General features: G+C 31.9%; 1 protein-coding gene, 5 long non-coding RNA genes and 2 pseudogenes across 6 annotated transcripts; all 8 read right to left on the reverse strand.

The window, feature by feature from the left end:
* Position 1: 1 nt before the first annotated feature.
* Positions 2-2,814, reverse strand: LOC133033876 (uncharacterized). The gene is made up of 6 exons (XM_061108936.1): positions 2,755-2,814; positions 2,352-2,641; positions 2,206-2,266; positions 1,001-1,069; positions 760-875; positions 2-352 (listed from the first exon to the last, which is right to left on the reverse strand). The coding sequence occupies exons 1-6, from the start codon at positions 2,812-2,814 to the stop codon at positions 244-246; spliced, it is 705 nt and encodes a 234-aa protein (XP_060964919.1). The 3' UTR covers positions 2-243.
* Positions 2,815-2,967: 153 nt separating this feature from the next.
* LOC133034886 (uncharacterized) lies at positions 2,968-4,306 on the reverse strand. The gene is made up of 2 exons (XR_009686213.1): positions 4,254-4,306; positions 2,968-3,179 (listed from the first exon to the last, which is right to left on the reverse strand). It is a non-coding gene; the product is annotated as an uncharacterized LOC133034886 (long non-coding RNA).
* Positions 4,307-5,838: 1,532 nt separating this feature from the next.
* On the reverse strand, positions 5,839-8,519 carry LOC133034887 (rRNA-processing protein fcf2-like; annotated as a pseudogene).
* A 285-nt stretch (positions 8,520-8,804) lies between these two features.
* Positions 8,805-10,140, reverse strand: LOC133034888 (uncharacterized). The gene is made up of 2 exons (XR_009686214.1): positions 10,090-10,140; positions 8,805-9,016 (listed from the first exon to the last, which is right to left on the reverse strand). It is a non-coding gene; the product is annotated as an uncharacterized LOC133034888 (long non-coding RNA).
* Positions 10,141-11,645: 1,505 nt separating this feature from the next.
* LOC133034889 (uncharacterized) lies at positions 11,646-12,559 on the reverse strand. The gene is made up of 2 exons (XR_009686215.1): positions 12,403-12,559; positions 11,646-11,996 (listed from the first exon to the last, which is right to left on the reverse strand). It is a non-coding gene; the product is annotated as an uncharacterized LOC133034889 (long non-coding RNA).
* A 2,051-nt stretch (positions 12,560-14,610) lies between these two features.
* On the reverse strand, positions 14,611-17,004 carry LOC133034890 (uncharacterized). Its single transcript, XR_009686216.1, has 2 exons — positions 15,609-17,004; positions 14,611-15,318 (listed from the first exon to the last, which is right to left on the reverse strand). It is a non-coding gene; the product is annotated as an uncharacterized LOC133034890 (long non-coding RNA).
* A 30-nt stretch (positions 17,005-17,034) lies between these two features.
* Positions 17,035-18,667, reverse strand: LOC133033877 (uncharacterized; annotated as a pseudogene).
* A 390-nt stretch (positions 18,668-19,057) lies between these two features.
* Positions 19,058-20,393, reverse strand: LOC133034891 (uncharacterized). Its single transcript, XR_009686217.1, has 2 exons — positions 20,055-20,393; positions 19,058-19,269 (listed from the first exon to the last, which is right to left on the reverse strand). It is a non-coding gene; the product is annotated as an uncharacterized LOC133034891 (long non-coding RNA).
* Between the last annotated feature and the right edge of the window lie 1,910 nt (positions 20,394-22,303).

A 22,303-nucleotide genomic window follows, 5' to 3' on the forward strand; every position in this document is an offset into this window, starting at 1 on the left:
CTTAACAAAACTACAAGTCATTTTATCTCATATAATATAATGCATGATAACTATATCATACTTTTACTTGAAAGGAACAAATAATACTATTAGCTTAGTTAACATTATAATATTACATTTTCATCAGAACAAAAATGTTGGAACTTTGGTGATCTAAAATCTAAACCTGAAACATAGACACACACAGTTTAGTTGCATCTTCAATAATGGAATCAGTTTACAAAGAAAGAAGAAAAATAAAAATCAATGTCTTCTTTGGTTTGCTCGGTTTTTCGGGTGTTTTCCTTTTATCTTCCATTTATTATTCCCGCCAGGTTGATTTTTCTCTTCTATTTCGCGAACCTTGCGCTTCCTGAAAAGATCAAAGATTAAGGCATATAACATCAGTAACCAAATAAGTTAGATCAGAGAAAAACCTTTCGCCAACAGAATTTACTATCAATCAATCTTCCTTACATTCAATTAGAATTACTAATGCATTACTAATCTCAATTCTAAAACATGATTCGGAAAATCAATGTTATGCTTAGATGTGAAGCACTTAAGGATTGAGAAAAGTGGAGCAAAACAATATCCAAACAACTTTCTCTAAAGTTCTAATCCCTCTTTTGTGAAAACCAAATGCAAATATATATATGTTGGCTCTTGTTTTGCCCCTCTACCTCGATAGATCCAATATCCAACGGAGCCTACGATTTATTTATTTTCATAATGCAAGAAACACGACAAAAGCATAAATCATTTCAAAGCCTATCTTACCTGTAAGCTCCAAGAGTGCGATCAGAGAGCAGCTCGGCTGCAAGAGATGTCTTCCTTTCTTTCTTTGTTAATCTACCATCAAAGAAATCTAGTGGAGACTCTATGATTGTTCCCACCTGATTAATAGCAATAATTACAAAGAACAAAAGAAAGGAAAAAACACTGTCAAAGGATTTCAAACAAGGAATATAGATTGAATTGGAATATTTATATACGCAATAGGATGGTGGTATACACTTGCCTGGAAATACTTGTTTGACTTTGATTCACCCTTCTTGTAATGCCTTTTTGGATCCATCACATTCCTCAACTATAAACATATGCCAAGTATAATGCGAATCAGTAAAAGCAAAATGAATTTTCCCAAGAAAGAGTTTCTACAATTACATGAACTTGCAAGCAAGTAAATGAAACCCTTTTATGTTTTCCATTGATGAACTTAAATTAAGTCTAGATGAAATAACTTGTAGGATATTCATCCTTTATCTCAAAACAAAAGCTAACAAGGCACGACTAAAATCATACTCAATTTTTGGCTGGAGATCAAAAGGGAATTTTTTTTTAAAAAAAAAAAATCAAAATGCTCGTACTTATGTCATGTGTTAGGTAGAATGACCAGAATGTTGCAATTTGATTGATCCATCTCAGGTGGCATTTAAATCAGATGATAAAAATAGTAATGAAAATGATAGGGCTGTAATGCTTATTCATATAATCGGTGATTATATTGTAAAGGCATTACAAAGTTTTTGAAATCAACTAAACAATGGCATTGTAATGACGATTCTATTACGATTATGTTATTGGTAACAGTTGAATACAAGGAGAATTTCAATGAAGCAAAGCTTGCCTAGAAAACTTGGACACTCGCTTATCTCATTCTAACAAAAATATCACCAAACAATATAATAAGCGAGGAGGACACCAAGGTGATTCTCAAAACCTTCCACCTAAGGTTCACTCAAGTGAATGGGTAGGGGTGAGTATTTGACTGAGTGTGTGGTCCGAAACTAAAATCTCTGCAAGTGTAGTTGGAGGGAACAAAGAAGAAAAAGAAACGATACTTATACCGCAGTAATAGAGGCCTTTAAATAGTTAGCCCTAATCCCAATTTTCTGGGACAGCTACTCTACATTACATCATATGTAATTAATACAAGAAGATGAAAAAATTAACTCTTTCGAATAAGATTACCACGATAAAGACAAGGAATGCAATCTCAAAGAGAATAAAAATTCAATTGGATTTTACAATGGGCAAAAGTTATGAAGAAATGCAAGAATTAAAGGCCGTGGACTTTATTCTTTAAGTGTTAACTAGTATAATTGTACAGGGGTAAAAAATTTATTCAACGTTAAGAGAAACAAGCAAAGGATTAACTATGCGTAATGATCAATAAAACGAACTTTGAATAGGAAATATAAAATGGTCAACGACAACTCGCACCTTAAGCAATTGAAGATCTTTTTGGAGCTCAGGGGTGATGGTTGGTGCGGGCATGTCAAACCTAATTAAAGTAGAAAAGTAAGTGTAAATTATAGATAATTACAACGGTAGCAAATATATAGATACAAGACAAACAAAGTAGGTACCAATTATGCCCAGCAGTATCTTTGATTTGTTTTCTGAGTATCCTGTTTAACTTCTTAGGGTCATTTGGTGGAACAAAAAGCCCATCAACAAGCTCTGAACTGGGTTTCCAAACTACACTGCTTTCAGGCTGATTTTTATGAGTTGTTGTAGCATTAGAAGCAAAGCCCTTTGCAGATGACAAATTGGGCAACTTTGGTTCCCATGATAGGCCAACCAACCGCCTTGATTTCTGACATTCTATAACACAAAACAGCAGATGAGAATGAGAAGGAAAAAAAAGGAGCTCTTTCTACACATAAAAACAACATGATTCAAAGAGTCACACTGAGCATAAGTAACAAATGTACCGAAATAAACCTTTCAAAAATAATTCAGTTTCCTAGGGTTCCAACTACGGAGCACGGCGAGCAAATTGGGTGGTCTCAGCTTTTTATTTGGCGGGTTTTTAAAAGTGCAACCCATAACCCCATTTAAGCAGCGGTTTTGGGTGGATTATTGGGAGGATTGGATTAAATGAAATTAATGATTAAGAAAGAAAAAAGTTGTAAATTTTATAATCTATTAGTTTGTTAAATCTGTAAAAAAAAAAAAATATGTGGTTCATTCACAACAAAATAATCCATCCTTCAAGCATCTTTCTTAAATGAAGATTTTGTTTTAATGTAAGAAATTGATAATACAAAACATATACCAGAGTAAAATAAAAAGAATATGCTAAGACCAACTTGCATGGTCTTTTTTAACCAAAAATATAGCTACAACAATTTTATTATTTTGCATGAAGAATGCATTTTAACATTCAAGTAATCATAATAGCCCATCCTGATCTGATAAGAATAATGGATTAGAAGATCACTTTTAGATCAAAGATGATATTAGAAAGAAGAAGAATGAAGGGTTGCAAATAAGAAAAATAATCTGTTAAAGATAACCAAGAAAAGAAAAAGTTTGAGAAACAAGATAAACTAAACTAAAACTAAGTAGAAGAACAAGACAGAAAAAGAAATCAATACACGAATAAAACAACCCAAATTAGAATATCAGATAGAACCAAATCAACATTTATGAGTCAAAGTAAATGGAATCTGTCCCAAAAACATTGAAAAAAAGCAAATTTGATCTAAGTGAATACACAAAGGAAACTACTATTACAACAATATAATACCAATGCTATGGAATTAAGCAACCAAAACCTAAATTACAGGGTACTACAAAGTGCTTCAGAAGGTAGTTTACTCATTAAAATCAATACACAAATAAATATAACCCAAATTAGAATATTAGATAGAACCAAATCAACATTTAGGAGCCAAAGTAAATGGAATCTGTCCCAAAAAAATTAAAAAAAAAAACAATTTTGATCAGTGAACACTTAAAGTAGGGCTGAGCATCGGTCGGTTTGGTCGGTTTTTTTATAAATAAAAATTCGAATTTCGGTTTTCGGTTTGGATTGGTTCAATCCGAAAACCGACCGACCAATCCAGAAACATCCTTAAAACCGACCAATGTGAACCGCGGTTTGGTCGGTTAAAACCGACCAAACCGATTTTTTTTTTGTGTAAAATATAATAAAATTGTTCACTTTATTCTTCTCACAACAACACCACACAAAAGCAACACAAAGACAAACACTATCAGTATTTGGACCATAACAAAAAGACCCCATTCATTCCTTGTCTCTCCCAATTATTCACACTCTAATCATATAACCAACAATCATGTCACAACACACAACAACAACACTATGCACAATACAATGTATATACAACAAAAAAGATCACGGGATTTTGCTACCCCTAATTCTACACCAACAAATACCAGAGAAGAGAGTTTTAATTTTAAGAGAAAGAAAAGAAAACAACAATACAAGAGTACTACGAAGTCCGTTTGTGTAAGAATACCTTAAACCAATTTGGGTTGTGCTTAGAGTGAGATATAGGTCGAGTCTTGGCAGTCTTGACACGATTTTAAACCTGAAAATGAAACCTAAAATAATTTAAATTTTAAACTCAGAGCTGTTATTCAAATAAAAGATAAAGAGCATTAAATTTGTGAGAAAGATCTGAGAGTAGAATAAATAAAGAAAAATAAAAGAATGTACAAGAAAAAGAAAAAAAAATTACAATTACCTTAAATCTGAATATGGAAGATGGTGCTTGATTGATGTTGATGATGAGAAGAGAGTTTCGGATGGAGAGACGAGAGAAGAAGAGAGTGAGAGTAAGAGTGACTGGGTGAGTGAGATTGGGGGTCGGGGGCGGGGCAATGGATTATGGATTGAAACTTTGTTTGAAGTTTGAACTTTAAAGCCCTAAACTATGGCTATGGCAGAAAGAAAATGAGAGAGAAGAAGGTGAGTGTGGTGAGAGAGAGTGAGTCACGAGTGAGAAGGAAAGGGTTTGGAGAGAGAGAGTCAATCAAGTCAATCACTTTATTAAAGGTTTATACTTTTAAATTTTAATATTAATAAAATAATAATATATTATATATTATATATTATTATTTATCACTTATTAGTTATTAGTATACATAAGTAAAAAAATTAAAAAATTATATATGGAAAAGGTTTTTCGGTCGGTTTCGGTTTTATTGGTCGGTTTACGATCCGAAAAAAAACCGACCGACTATTGGCGGTTTAAACCGTTGGCGGTTTTTTCGGTTTTCGATTTCGCCGGTTTCGGTTCCAGCGGTGTTCGGTAGGTCGGTTTGAACGGTTTTTTCGGTTTTCTGGATTTTCTGCTCAGCCCTAACTTAAAGGAAACTACTATTACAACAATATAATATCGATGCTAAGGAATTAAGCAACCAAAACCTAAATCACAGGCTAATATTTACAGGGTACTACAAAGTGCTTCAGAAGGTAATTTACTCATTAAAATCAATGAAGTTAATAAAAATACAAGACTATAAACCATAAATTGAAAAGCACAACAGAGATTAAATGAAGATTAAGAAGCACAGAAATAAATAAAAAATAGTTCTTTAACCTTTACCTGCGTGAGAGAGATAGAGTTAGAGGCGGTGCCGTTGAGCGAGGGATCGGCACTCGGCGGTGGAAAGGCCTGAGAAGAAGAGTGAGAGAGAAGTTGAACGAGAGAGAGAGGTAATAACTGTAGTGTTTTTAGGGGTTTGTTCTTGTTCTTGTTGGGCCTTTAATATGGGCCTATTCGCTAGCCATTGAAGATGAAGGAATTATTTTTCCTAGAAAAAAAAAATTATTATGTATTTATACAATTTTTAAAATTTTATTTACATAAAATATGATATTTTGATGTATTTTATATTGTACTTCATATGTTAAGAAATTAGTGGCGCTCGAATAAATTAGGGAAAAAATAAAAAAGAAAGATTATCTCCCATTTTCATGAACAAAGCTCATAGAAGAGTGTTTGAAATTATATTCATCATAACACCCAATCAAACATGTTTTATGAACATAGAAAAGGTAATAAAATTGCTCGAAAATGATTAATGAACAACTTAGGCTTAACAAAACTACAAGTCATTTTATCTCATATAATATAATGCATGATAACTATATCATACTTTTACTTGAAAGGAACAAATAATACTATTAGCTTAGTTAACATTATAATATTACATTTTCATCAGAACAAAAATGTTGGAACTTTGGTGATCTAAAATCTAAACCTGAAACATAGACACACACAGTTTAGTTGCATCTTCAATAATGGAATCAGTTTACAAAGAAAGAAGAAAAATAAAAATCAATGTCTTCTTTGGTTTGCTCGGTTTTTCGGGTGTTTTCCTTTTATCTTCCATTTATTATTCCCGCCAGGTTGATTTTTCTCTTCTATTTCGCGAACCTTGCGCTTCCTGAAAAGATCAAAGATTAAGGCATATAACATCAGTAACCAAATAAGTTAGATCAGAGAAAAACCTTTCGCCAACAGAATTTACTATCAATCAATCTTCCTTACATTCAATTAGAATTACTAATGCATTACTAATCTCAATTCTAAAACATGATTCGGAAAATCAATGTTATGCTTAGATGTGAAGCACTTAAGGATTGAGAAAAGTGGAGCAAAACAATATCCAAACAACTTTCTCTAAAGTTCTAATCCCTCTTTTGTGAAAACCAAATGCAAATATATATGTTGGCTCTAGTTTTGCCCCTCTACCTCGATAGATCCAATATCCAACCGGAGCCTACGATTTATTTATTTTCATAATGCAAGAAACACGACAAAAGCATAAATCATTTCAAAGCCTATCTTACCTGTAAGCTCCAAGAGTGCGATCAGAGAGCGGCTCGAGCCGCAAGAGATGTCTTCCTTTCTTTCTTTGTTAATCTACCATCAAAGAAATCTAGTGGAGACTCTATGATTGTTCCCACCTGATTAATAGCAATAATTACAAAGAACAAAAGAAAGGAAAAAACACTGTCAAAGGATTTCAAACAAGGAATATAGATTGAATTGGAATATTTATATACTGCCAATAGGATGGTGGTATACACTTGCCTGGAAATACTTGTTTGACTTTGATTCACCCTTCTTGTAATGCCTTTTTGGATCCATCACATTCCTCAACTATAAACATATGCCAAGTATAATGCGAATCAGTAAAAGCAAAATGAATTTTCCCAAGAAAGAGTTTCTACAATTACATGAACTTGCAAGCAAGTAAATGAAACCCTTTTATGTTTTCCATTGATGAACTTAAATTAAGTCTAGATGAAATAACTTGTAGGATATTCATCCTTTATCTCAAAACAAAAGCTAACAAGGCACGACTAAAATCATACTCAATTTTTGGCTGGAGATCAAAAGGGAATTTTTTTTTAAAAAAAAAAATCAAAATGCTCGTACTTATGTCATGTGTTAGGTAGAATGACCAGAATGTTGCAATTTGATTGATCCATCTCGGTGGCATTTAAATCGATGATAAAAATAGTAATGAAAATGATAGGGCTGTAATGCTTATTCATATAACGGTGATTATATTGTAAAGGCATTACAAAGTTTTTGAAATCAACTAAACAATGGCATTGTAATGACGATTCTATTACGATTATGTTATTGGTAACAGTTGAATACAAGGAGAATTTCAATGAAGCAAAGCTTGCCTAGAAAACTTGGACACTCGCTTATCTCATTCTAACAAAAATATCACCAAACAATATAATAAGCAGGAGGACACCAAGGTGATTCTCAAAACCTTCCACCTAAGGTTCACTCAAGTGAATGGGTAGGGGTGAGTATTTGACTGAGTGTGTGGTCCGAAACTAAAATCTCTGCAAGTGTAGTTGGAGGGAACAAAGAAGAAAAAGAAACGATACTTATACCGCGGAATAGAGGCCTTTAAATAGTTAGCCCTAATCCCAATTTTCTGGGACAGCTACTCTACATTACATCATATGTAATTAATACAAGAAGATGAAAAAATTAACTCTTTCGAATAAGATTACCACGATAAAGACAAGGAATGCAATCTCAAAGAGAATAAAAATTCAATTGGATTTTACAATGGGCAAAAGTTATGAAGAAATGCAAGAATTAAAGGCCGTGGACTTTATTCTTTAAGTGTTAACTAGTATAATTGTACAGGGGTAAAAAATTTATTCAACGTTAAGAGAAACAAGCAAAGGATTAACTATGCGTAATGATCAATAAAACGAACTTTGAATAGGAAATATAAAATGGTCAACGACAACTGCACCTTAAGCAATTGAAGATCTTTTTGGAGCTCAGGGGTGATGGTTGGTGCGGGCATGTCAAACCTAATTAAAGTAGAAAAGTAAGTGTAAATTATAGATAATTACAACGGTAGCAAATATATAGATACAAGACAAACAAAGTAGGTACCAATTATGCCCAGCAGTATCTTTGATTTGTTTTCTCGAGTATCCCGTTTAACTTCTTAGGGTCATTTGGTGGAACAAAAGCCCATCAACAAGCTCGAACTGGGTTTCCAAACTACACTGCTTTCAGGCTGATTTTTATGAGTTGTTGTAGCATTAGAAGCAAAGCCCTTCGCAGATGACAAATTGGGCAACTTTGGTTCCCATGATAGGCCAACCACTGCCTTGATTTCTGACATTCTATAACACAAAACAGCAGATGAGAATGAGAAGGAAAAAAAAGGAGCTCTTTCTACACATAAAAACAACATGATTCAAAGAGTCACACTGAGCATAAGTAACAAATGTACCAGAAATAAACCTTTCAAAAATAATTCAGTTTCCTAGGGTTCCAACTACGGAGCACAGCGAGCAAATTGGGTGGTCTCATGCTAGTTTTTTATTTGGCGGGTTTTTAAAAGTGCAACCCATAACCCCATTTAAGCAGCGGTTTTGGGTGGATTATTGGGAGGATTGGATTAAATGAAATTAATGATTAAGAAAGAAAAAAGTTGTAAATTTTATAATCTATTAGTTTGTTAAATCTGTAAAAAAAAAAAAAATATGTGGTTCATTCACAACAAAATAATCCATCCTTCAAGCATCTTTCTTAAATGAAGATTTTGTTTTAATGTAAGAAATTGATAATACAAAACATATACCAGAGTAAAATAAAAAGAATATGCTAAGACCAACTTGCATGGTCTTTTTTAACCAAAAATATAGCTACAACAATTTTATTATTTTGCATGAAGAATGCATTTTAACATTCAAGTAATCATAATAGCCCATCCTGATCTGATAAGAATAATGGATTAGAAGATCACTTTTAGATCAAAGATGATATTAGAAAGAAGAAGAATGAAGGGTTGCAAATAAGAAAAATAATCTGTTAAAGATAACCAAGAAAAGAAAAAGTTTGAGAAACAAGATAAACTAAACTAAAACTAAGTAGAAGAACAAGACAGAAAAAGAAATCAATACACGAATAAAACAACCCAAATTAGAATATCAGATAGAACCAAATCAACATTTAGGAGTCAAAGTAAATGGAATCTGTCCCAAAAACATTGAAAAAAAGCAAATTTGATCTAAGTGAATACACAAAGGAAACTACTATTACAACAATATAATACCAATGCTATGGAATTAAGCAACCAAAACCTAAATTACGGTGTACTACAAAGTGCTTCAGAAGGTAGTTTACTCATTAAAATCAAGACACAAATAAATATAACCCAAATTAGAATATTAGATAGAACCAAATCAACATTTAGGAGCCAAAGTAAATGGAATCTGTCCCAAAAAAATTAAAAAAAAAAACAATTTTGATCAGTGAACACTTAAAGTAGGGCTGAGCATCGGTCGGTTTGGTCGGTTTTTTTATAAATAAAAATCCGAATTTCGGTTTTCGGTTTGGATTGGTTCAATCCGAAAACCGACCGACCAATCCAGAAACATCCTTAAAACCGACCAATGTGAACCGCGGTTTGGTCGGTTAAAACCGACCAAACCGATTTTTTTTTTGTGTAAAATATAATAAAATTGTTCACTTTATTCTTCTCACAACAACACCACACAAAAGCAACACAAAGACAAACACTATCAGTATTTGGACCATAACAAAAAGACCCCATTCATTCCTTGTCTCTCCCAATTATTCACACTCTAATCATATAACCAACAATCATGTCACAACACACAACAACAACACTATGCACAATACAATGTATATACAACAAAAAAGATCACGGGATTTTGCTACCCCTAATTCTACACCAACAAATACCAGAGAAGAGAGTTTTAATTTTAAGAGAAAGAAAAGAAAACAACAATACAAGAGTACTACGAAGCTGTTTGTGTAAGAATACCTTAAACCAATTTGGGTTGTGCTTAGAGTGAGATATAGGTCGAGTCTTGGCGTAGTCTTGACACGCTTTTAAACTGAAAATGAAACCTAAAATAATTTAAATTTTAAACTCGTAGCCGTTATTCAAATAAAAGATAAAGAGCATTAAATTTGTGAGAAAGATCTGAGAGTAGAATAAATAAAGAAAAATAAAAGAATGTACAAGAAAAAGAAAAAAAAATTACAATTACCTTAAATCTGAATATGGAAGATGGTGCTTGATTGATGTTGATGATGAGAAGAGAGTTTCGGATGGAGAGACGAGAGAAGAAGAGAGTGAGAGTAAGAGGGCGGGGCAATGGATTATGGATTGAAACTTTGTTTGAAGTTTGAACTTTAAAGCCCTAAACTATGGCTATGGCAGAAAGAAAATGAGAGAGAAGAAGGTGAGTGTGGTGAGAGAGAGTGAGTCACGAGTGAGAAGGAAAGGGTTTGGAGAGAGAGAGTCAATCAAGTCAATCACTTTATTAAAGGTTTATACTTTTAAATTTTAATATTAATAAAATAATAATATATTATATATTATATATTATTATTTATCACTTATTAGTTATTAGTATACATAAGTAAAAAAATTAAAAAATTATATATGGAAAAGGTTTTTCGGTCGGTTTCGGTTTTATTGGTCGGTTTACGATCCGAAAAAAAACCGACCGACTATTGGCGGTTTAAACCGTTGGCGGTTTTTCGGTTTTCGATTTCGCCGGTTTCGGTTCCAGCGGTGTTCGGTAGGTCGGTTTGAACGGTTTTTCGGTTTTACGGATTTTCCGCTTTCAGCCCTAACTTAAAGGAAACTACTATTACAACAATATAATATCGATGCTATGGAATTAAGCAACCAAAACCTAAATCACAGGCTAATATTTACAGGGTACTACAAAGTGCTTCAGAAGGTAATTTACTCATTAAAATCAATGAAGTTAATAAAAATACAAGACTATAAACCATAAATTGAAAAGCACAACAGAGATTAAATGAAGATTAAGAAGCACAGAAATAAATAAAAAATAGTTCTTTAACCTTTACCGCGTGAGAGAGATAGAGTTAGAGGCGGTGCGGGTTGAGCGAGGGATCGGCACTCGGCGGTGGAAAGGCCTGAGAAGAAGAGTGAGAGAGAAGTTGAACGAGAGAGAGAGGTAATAACTGTAGTGTTTTTAGGGGTTTGTTCTTGTTCTTGTTGGGCCTTTAATATGGGCCTATTCGCTAGCCATTGAAGATGAAGGAATTATTTTTCCTAGAAAAAAAAAATTATTATGTATTTATACAATTTTTAAAATTTTATTTACATAAAATATGATATTTTGATGTATTTTATATTGTACTTCATATGTTAAGAAATTAGTGGCGCTCGAATAAATTAGGGAAAAAATAAAAAGAAAGATTATCTCCCATTTTCATGAACAAAGCTCATAGAAGAGTGTTTGAAATTATATTCATCATAACACCCAATCAAACATGTTTTATGAACATAGAAAAGGTAATAAAATTGCTCGAAAATGATTAATGAACAACTTAGGCTTAACAAAACTACAAGTCATTTTATCTCATATAATATAATGCATGATAACTATATCATACTTTTACTTGAAAGGAACAAATAATACTATTAGCTTAGTTAACATTATAATATTACATTTTCACCAGAACAAAAATGTTGGAACTTTGGTGATCTAAAATCTAAACCTGAAACATAGACACACACAGTTTAGTTGCATCTTCAATAATGGAATCAGTTTACAAAGAAAGAAGAAAAATAAAAATCAATGTCTTCTTTGGTTTGCTCGGTTTTTCGAGTGTTTTCCTTTTATCTTCCATTTATTATTCCCGCCAGGTTGATTTTTCTCTTCTATTTCGCGAACCTTGCGCTTCCTGAAAAGATCAAAGATTAAGGCATATAACATCAGTAACCAAATAAGTTAGATCAGAGAAAAACCTTTCGCCAACAGAATTTACTATCAATCAATCTTCCTTACATTCAATTAGAATTACTAATGCATTACTAATCTCAATTCTAAAACATGATTCGGAAAATCAATGTTATGCTTAGATGTGAAGCACTTAAGGATTGAGAAAAGTGGAGCAAAACAATATCCAAACAACTTTCTCTAAAGTTCTAATCCCTCTTTTGTGAAAACCAAATGCAAATATATATGTTGGCTCTTGTTTTGCCCCTCTACCTCGATAGATCCAATATCCAACCGGAGCCTACGATTTATTTATTTTCATAATGCAAGAAACACGACAAAAGCATAAATCATTTCAAAGCCTATCTTACCTGTAAGCTCCAAGAGTGCGATCAGAGAGCAGCTCGGCTGCAAGAGATGTCTTCCTTTCTTTCTTTGTTAATCTACCATCAAAGAAATCTAGTGGAGACTCTATGATTGTTCCCACCTGATTAATAGCAATAATTACAAAGAACAAAAGAAAGGAAAAAACACCATCAAAGGATTTCAAACAAGGAATATAGATTGAATTGGAATATTTATATACGCCAATAGGATGGTGGTATACACTTGCTCGGAAATACTTGTTTGACTTTGATTCACCCTTCTTGTAATGCCTTTTTGGATCCATAACATTCCTCAACTATAAACATATGCCAAGTATAATGCGAATCAGTAAAAGCAAAATGAATTTTCCCAAGAAAGAGTTTCTACAATTACATGAACTTGCAAGCAAGTAAATGAAACCCTTTTATGTTTTCCATTGATGAACTTAAATTAAGTCTAGATGAAATAACTTGTAGGATATTCATCCTTTATCTCAAAACAAAAGCTAACAAGGCACGACTAAAATCATACTCAATTTTTGGCTGGAGATCAAAAGGGAATTTTTTTTTAAAAAAAAAAATCAAAATGCTCGTACTTATGTCATGTGTTAGGTAGAATGACCAGAATGTTGCAATTTGATTGATCCATCTCAGGTGGCATTTAAATCAGATGATAAAAATAGTAACGAAAATGATAGGGCTGTAATGCTTATTCATATAACGGTGATTATATTGTAAAGGCATTACAAAGTTTTTGAAATCAACTAAACAATGGCATTGTAATGACGATTCTATTACGATTATGTTATTGGTAACAGTTGAATACAAGGAGAATTTCAATGAAGCAAAGCTTGCCTAGAAAACTTGGACACTCGCTTATCTCATTCTAACAAAAATATCACCAAACAATATAATAAGCAGGAGGACACCAAGGTGATTCTCAAAACCTTCCACCTAAGGTTCACTCAAGTGAATGGGTAGGGGTGAGTATTTGACTGAGTGTGTGGTCCGAAACTAAAATCTCTGCAAGTGTAGTTGGAGTGGAACAAAGAAGAAAAAGAAACGATACTTATACCGCGGTAATAGAGGCCTTTAAATAGTTAGCCCTAATCCCAATTTTCTCGGGACGGCTACTCTACATTACATCATATGTAATTAATACAAGAAGATGAAAAAATTAACTCTTTCGAATAAGATTACCACGATAAAGACAAGGAATGCAATCTCAAAGAGAATAAAAATTCAATTGGATTTTACAATGGGCAAAAGTTATGAAGAAATGCAAGAATTAAAGGCCGTGGACTTTATTCTTTAAGTGTTAACTAGTATAATTGTACGGGGGTAAAAAATTTATTCAACGTTAAGAGAAACAAGCACAGGATTAACTATGCGTAATGATCAATAAAACGAACTTTGAATATGAAATATAAAATGGTCAAAGACAACTGCACCTTAAGCAATTGAAGATCTTTTTGGAGCTCAGGGGTGATGGTTGGTGCGGGCATGTCAAACCTAATTAAAGTAGAAAAGTAAGTGTAAATTATAGATAATTACAACGGTAGCAAATATATAGATACAAGACAAACAAAGTAGGTACCAATTATGCCCGGCGGTATCTTTGATTTGTTTTCTCGAGTATCCTGTTTAACTTCTTAGGGTCATTTGGTGGAACAAAAAGCCCATCAACAAGCTACGAACTGGGTTTCCAAACTACACTCGCTTTCGGGCTGATTTTTATGAGTTGTTGTAGCATTAGTAGCAAAGCCCTTTGCAGATGACAAATTGGGCAACTTTGGTTCCCATGATAGGCCAACCACTGCCTTGATTTCTGACATTCTATAACACAAAACGAGATGAGAATGAGAAGGAAAAAAAAGGAGCTCTTTCTACACATAAAAACAACATGATTCAAAGAGTCACACCGAGCATAAGTAACAAATGTACCGAAATAAACCTTTCAAAAATAATTCGGTTTCCTAGGGTTCCAACTACGGAGCACGGCGAGCAAATTGGGTGGTCTGCGCAGCTTTTTATTTGGCGGGTTTTTAAAGTGCAACCCATAACCCCATTTAAGCAGCGGTTTTGGGTGGATTATTGGGAGGATTGGATTAAATGAAATTAATGATTAAGAAAGAAAAAAGTTGTAAATTTTATAATCTATTAGTTTGTTAAATCTGTAAAAAAAAAAAAATATGTGGTTCATTCACAACAAAATAATCCATCCTTCAAGCATCTTTCTTAAATGAAGATTTTGTTTTAATGTAAGAAATTGATAATACAAAACATATACCAGAGTAAAATAAAAAGAATATGCTAAGACCAACTTGCATGGTCTTTTTTAACCAAAAATATAGCTACAACAATTTTATTATTTTGCATGAAGAATGCATTTTAACATTCAAGTAATCATAATAGCCCATCCTGATCTGATAAGAATAATGGATTAGAAGATCACTTTTAGATCAAAGATGATATTAGAAAGAAGAAGAATGAAGGGTTGCAAATAAGAAAAATAATCTGTTAAAGATAACCAAGAAAAGAAAAAGTTTGAGAAACAAGATAAACTAAACTAAAACTAAGTAGAAGAACAAGACAGAAAAAGAAATCAATACACGAATAAAACAACCCAAATTAGAATATCAGATAGAACCAAATCAACATTTATGAGTCAAAGTAAATGGAATCTGTCCCAAAAACATTGAAAAAAAGCAAATTTGATCGGTGAATACACAAAGGAAACTACTATTACAACAATATAATACCAATGCTATGGAATTAAGCAACCAAAACCTAAATTACAGGGTACTACAAAGTGCTTCAGAAGGTAGTTTACTCATTAAAATCAATACACAAATAAATATAACCCAAATTAGAATATCAGATAGAACCAAATCAACATTTAGGAGCCAAAGTAAATGGAATCTGTCCCAAAAAAATTAAAAAAAAAAAACAATTTTGATCAGTGAACACTTAAAGGAAACTACTATTACAACAATATAATATCGATGCTATGGAATTAAGCAACCAAAACCTAAATCACAGACTAATATTTACAGGGTACTACAAAGTGCTTCAGAAGGTAATTTACTCATTAAAATCAATGAAGTTAATAAAAATACAAGACTATAAACCATAAATTGAAAAGCACAACAGAGATTAAATGAAGATTAAGAAGCACAGAAATAAATAAAAAATAGTTCTTTAACCTTTACCTGCGTGAGAGAGATAGAGTTAGAGGCGGTGCCGTTGAGCGAGGGATCGGCACTCGGCGGTGGAAAGGCCTGAGAAGAAGAGTGAGAGAGAAGATGAACGAGAGAGAGAGGTAATAACTGTAGTGTTTTTAGGGGTTTGTTCTTGTTCTTGTTGGGCCTTTAATATGGGCCTATTCGCTAGCCATTGAAGATGAAGGAATTATTTTTCCTAGAAAAAAAAAATTATTATGTATTTATACAATTTTTAAAATTTTATTTACATAAAATATGATATTTTGATGTATTTTATATTGTACTTCATATGTTAAGAAATTAGTGGCGCTCGAATAAATTAGGGAAAAAATAAAAAGAAAGATTATCTCCCATTTTCATGAACAAAGCTCATAGAAGAGTGTTTGAAATTATATTCATCATAACACCCAATCAAACATGTTTTATGAACATAGAAAAGGTAATAAAATTGCTCGAAAATGATTAATGAACAACTTAGGCTTAACAAAACTACAAGTCATTTTATCTCATATAATATAATGCATGATAACTATATCATACTTTTACTTGAAAGGAACAAATAATACTATTAGCTTAGTTAACATTATAATATTACATTTTCATCAGAACAAAAATGTTGGAACTTTGGTGATCTAAAATCTAAACCTGAAACATAGACACACACAGTTTAGTTGCATCTTCAATAATGGAATCAGTTTACAAAGAAAGAAGAAAAATAAAAATCAATGTCTTCTTTGGTTTGCTCGGTTTTTCGGGTGTTTTCCTTTTATCTTCCATTTATTATTCCCGCCAGGTTGATTTTTCTCTTCTATTTCGCGAACATTGCGCTTCCTGAAAAGATCAAAGATTAAGGCATATAACATCAGTAACCAAATAAGTTAGATCAGAGAAAAACCTTTCGCCAACACAATTTACTATCAATCAATCTTCCTTACATTCAATTAGAATTACTAATGCATTACTAATCTCAATTCTAAAACATGATTCGGAAAATCAATGTTATGCTTAGATGTGAAGCACTTAAGGATTGAGAAAAGTGGAGCAAAACAATATCCAAACAACTTTCTCTAAAGTTCTAATCCCTCTTTTGTGAAAACCAAATGCAAATATATATGTTGGCTCTTGTTTTGCCCCTCTACCTCGATAGATCCAATATCCAACCGGAGCCTACGATTTATTTATTTTCATAATGCAAGAAACACGACAAAAGCATAAATCATTTCAAAGCCTATCTTACCTGTAAGCTCCAAGAGTGCGATCGAGAGAGCGGCTCGAGTGCAAGAGATGTCTTCCTTTCTTTCTTTGTTAATCTACCATCAAAGAAATCTAGTGGAGACTCTATGATTGTTCCCACCTGATTAATAGCAATAATTACAAAGAACAAAAGAAAGGAAAAAACAACCGTCAAAGGATTTCAAACAAGGAATATAGATTGAATTGGAATATTTATATACGCCAATAGGATGGTGGTATACACTTGCCTGAAATACTTGTTTGACTTTGATTCACCCTTCTTGTAATGCCTTTTTGGATCCATCACATTCCTCAACTATAAACATATGCCAAGTATAATGCGAATCAGTAAAAGCAAAATGAATTTTCCCAAGAAAGAGTTTCTACAATTACATGAACTTGCAAGCAAGTAAATGAAACCCTTTTATGTTTTCCATTGATGAACTTAAATTAAGTCTATATGAAATAACTTGTAGGATATTCATCCTTTATCTCAAAACAAAAGCTAACAAGGCACGACTAAAATCATACTCAATTTTTGGTGGAGATCAAAAGGGAATTTTTTTTAAAAAAAAAAATCAAAATGCTCGTACTTATGTCATGTGTTAGGTAGAATGACCGTAATGTTGCAATTTGATTGATCCATCTCGAGTGGCATTTAAATCAGATGATAAAAATAGTAATGAAAATGATAGGGCTGTAATGCTTATTCATATAACGGTGATTATATTGTAAAGGCATTACAAAGTTTTTGAAATCAACTAAACAATGGCATTGTAATGACGATTCTATTACGATTATGTTATTGGTAACAGTTGAATACAAGGAGAATTTCAATGAAGCAAAGCTTGCCTAGAAAACTTGGACACTCGCTTATCTCATTCTAACAAAAATATCACCAAACAATATAATAAGCAGGAGGACACCAAGGTGATTCTCAAAACCTTCCACCTAAGGTTCACTCAAGTGAATGGGTAGGGGTGAGTATTTGACTGAGTGTGTGGTCCGAAACTAAAATCTCTGCAAGTGTAGTTGGAGGGAACAAAGAAGAAAAAGAAACGATACTTATACCGCAGTAATAGAGGCCTTTAAATAGTTAGCCCTAATCCCAATTTTTAGGACAGCTACTCTACATTACATCATATGTAATTAATACAAGAAGATGAAAAAATTAACTCTTTCGAATAAGATTACCACGATAAAGACAAGGAATGCAATCTCAAAGAGAATAAAAATTCAATTGGATTTTACAATGGGCAAAAGTTATGAAGAAATGCAAGAATTAAAGGCCGTGGACTTTATTCTTTAAGTGTTAACTAGTATAATTGTACGGGGTAAAAAATTTATTCAACGTTAAGAGAAACAAGCAAAGGATTAACTATGCGTAATGATCAATAAAACGAACTTTGAATAGGAAATATAAAATGGTCAACGACAACTGCACCTTAAGCAATTGAAGATCTTTTTGGAGCTCAGGGGTGATGGTTGGTGCGGGCATGTCAAACCTAATTAAAGTAGAAAAGTAAGTGTAAATTATAGATAATTACAACGGTAGCAAATATATAGATACAAGACAAACAAAGTAGGTACCAATTATGCCCAGCAGTATCTTTGATTTGTTTTCGAGTATCCCGTTTAACTTCTTAGGGTCATTTGGTGGAACAAAAAGCCCATCAACAAGCTACGAACTGGGTTTCCAAACTACACGCTTTCAGCTGATTTTTATGAGTTGTTGTAGCATTAGAAGCAAAGCCCTTTGCAGATGACAAATTGGGCAACTTTGGTTCCCATGATAGGCCAACCACTGCCTTGATTTACGACATTCTATAACACAAAACAAAGATGAGAATGAGAAGGAAAAAAAGGAGCTCTTTCTACACATAAAAACAACATGATTCAAAGAGTCACACCGAGCATAAGTAACAAATGTACCGTAAATAAACCTTTCAAAAATAATTCAGTTTCCTAGGGTTCCAACTACGGAGCACAGCGAGCAAATTGAGTGGTCTGCGCAGTTTTTTATTTGGCGGGTTTTTAAAAGTGCAACCCATAACCCCATTTAAGCAGCGGTTTTGGGTGGATTATTGGGAGGATTGGATTAAATGAAATTAATGATTAAGAAAGAAAAAAGTTGTAAATTTTATAATCTATTAGTTTGTTAAATCTGTAAAAAAAAAAAAATATGTGGTTCATTCACAACAAAATAATCCATCCTTCAAGCATCTTTCTTAAATGAAGATTTTGTTTTAATGTAAGAAATTGATAATACAAAACATATACCAGAGTAAAATAAAAAGAATATGCTAAGACCAACTTGCATGGTCTTTTTTAACCAAAAATATAGCTACAACAATTTTATTATTTTGCATGAAGAATGCATTTTAACATTCAAGTAATCATAATAGCCCATCCTGATCTGATAAGAATAAAGGATTAGAAGATCACTTTTAGATCAAAGATGATATTAGAAAGAAGAAGAATGAAGGGTTGCAAATAAGAAAAATAATCTGTTAAAGATAACCAAGAAAAGAAAAAGTTTGAGAAACAAGATAAACTAGACTAAAACTAAGTAGAAGAACAAGACAGAAAAAGAAATCAATACACGAATAAAACAACCCAAATTAGAATATCAGATAGAACCAAATCAACATTTAGGAGTCAAAGTAAATGGAATCTGTCCCAAAAACATTGAAAAAAAGCAAATTTGATCGGTGAATACACAAAGGAAACTACTATTACAACAATATAATACCAATGCTATGGAATTAAGCAACCAAAACCTAAATTACAGGGTACTACAAAGTGCTTCAGAAGGTAGTTTACTCATTAAAATCAATACACAAATAAATATAACCCAAATTAGAATATCAGATAGAACCAAATCAACATTTAGGAGCCAAAGTAAATGGAATCTGTCCCAAAAAAATTAAAAAAAAATGCAATTTTGATCAGTGAACACGCAAAGGAAACTACTATTACAACAATATAATACCAATGCTATGGAATTAAGCAACCAAAACCTAAATTACAGGGTAATATTTACAGGGTACTACAAAGTGCTTCAGAAGGTAATTTACTCATTAAAATCAATGAAGTTAATAAAAATACAAGACTATAAACCATAAATTGAAAAGCACAACAGAGATTAAATGAAGATTAAGAAGCACAGAAATAAATAAAAAATAGTTCTTTAACCTTTACCTGCGTGAGAGAGATAGAGTTAGAGGCGGTGCCGTTGAGCGAGGGATCGGCACTCGGCGGTGGAAAGGCCTGAGAAGAAGAGTGAGAGAGAAGATGAACGAGAGAGAGAGGTAATAACTGTAGTGTTTTTAGGGGTTTGTTCTTGTTCTTGTTGGGCCTTTAATATGGGCCTATTCGCTAGCCATTGAAGATGAAGGAATTATTTTTCCTAGAAAAAAAAAAATTATTATGTATTTATACAATTTTTAAAATTTTATTTACATAAAATATAAAATATGATATTTTGATGTATTTTATATTGTACTTTTGTTAATATTTTTTTTTATTATTTTGATGATATTTGGATATTATTTTATTGTAACTTTTTTATTATTTTTATAAAATACTGTAAAAATATATTTAAACGTAAAAATATAAAAAATTTATAAATATAATGATTTATGTAATTGATGATTGATTGGGCTTTAGGTTGGGTGAAGACATTGTATTTTTGTAAATTACACAAAAATTAGAAATTATTTCATAAATATCCAAAAAATGATAAATATTTATATTTTGGAGAGTTTTATTTACACCTCATAAAAGTATATAAAAGTATTAGTACACTCTATTTTAATAATTTTTATTTTATATGAAATATACATCTTTAATTTGTAATAGTTTTTTTTTTCTTTCTTATCATGTTCTTAAAAAATATACCTATAAAATATAAATAAAATGTATTTTAAATATTAAGACAAAAAGATTAAAATAAAAATTATATATGATTTTATTAAAAAAAAAATCATACCTAATTTTTTTTTAAAAAAAAAATTGAAAATAAAAATGAAACTAACTATTGCATTAAAAGAAAATAATGTGAAAAAGAAATTTCAAAAAAATATTAAAAAAGATTTTAAAAAAATAATTTAAGTTAATTATTCTCTTATATTGGGTGCTATAAAGTGCAAATAAATTTTTTCTTATATTTTAAAGAATATACAATTTTTTTAAATATTTTTACGAATTTTAACTATTTATTTTTACAAAAAATTACAGTGTATTCATCTTTGAAAAAAATGTTTTTTTTCCAACAAGTGAAAAACCTATCGGAAAATGTTTTTTTTTTTTGAAGGAAATGATGTATCACATTAAATTAAATCAGCTGTTACAGGAGCACTAATAGATCTAGGACAAGCATCTGTCCACAAATCAACCCCTACAGAACTAGTAACAGACTTTGCTAGTGCATGGGTCACACCATTCGCAACACGCGAAATGGCACAACAAGAACCACCACTAACAGCAGCTAAGAGAGAAATAATCTCCTCAACAATGTTTTAGTATTGTGCTTTCAAGTTTGCTATCTTCTGTCTAGGTATGCACATTTTTCTCACGGGAATGGCCTCGTGGGGACCCGCTCTTAATGGGACGAGAATTCCTCGTTTAAATAAGGAACGAGGTGGGGATGGAGATTAATTTTTGTTCTGAAAGTTAAACAGGGTGGGGATGAGAAGGACACTTACCATCCCAATAGAGACCCATTTAATATTTTGTGTATCTTTTAATAATATTTTATATTTTATAATTTATGTTCATATTTTTTAGTATATTAGTATCATTTTTACTAATTTTTAAGTTGTGTTTTGAATAATAAATAGTATATTGAATAAAAAAAAAGTTTAATATTTTAATTTTTATGTAGTTTAATATTTTTTTATATTTTTAAAATTTTAATATAAACTTTATTTTTATATTAGGGATTCCTGCTCCATCCCCGTTCTATTAGAGAATTTTTCACCCGCCCCCGATAAAAAATAAATGGGAATAATAATTAAAATTTTTAACGGGAATAAAAACCGGAGAGCACTCTCTCCTAATTCTTTGCTCTGTGTGCTTCCTTACTTGTGTCGTACTCATATCTATTTTATTTATTTATTTGTATTATTTATTGTCGTATTTAGTTCAAATTTTTTCTTCAACCTCTTATAATTACAACTTTTTATGGGGTGCTTATAAAACACTATTTGATTTTGAACCCTCATTCCCCATCCCATTGTATTTATCCCATTTAATAAATTTTTACTAATTGGAAATTAGTAGTAAAATTAAGACTTATTTAATGAAAAACACTACATTGATCAAGTCTTAACGGTCAAAATAACAAATAATAAAGAAAGGGGCAGGAGTGTTAGAATGGGCCGGGGCCCACAACGCCGAACTCTTGTCTGGGCCTTCTTTGTCTTCTCTACCTCTACTACCCACTCTCC

Source organism: Cannabis sativa, chromosome 2, assembly GCF_029168945.1.
Source record: "Cannabis sativa cultivar Pink pepper isolate KNU-18-1 chromosome 2, ASM2916894v1, whole genome shotgun sequence".
Lineage (NCBI taxonomy): Eukaryota > Viridiplantae > Streptophyta > Magnoliopsida > Rosales > Cannabaceae > Cannabis > Cannabis sativa.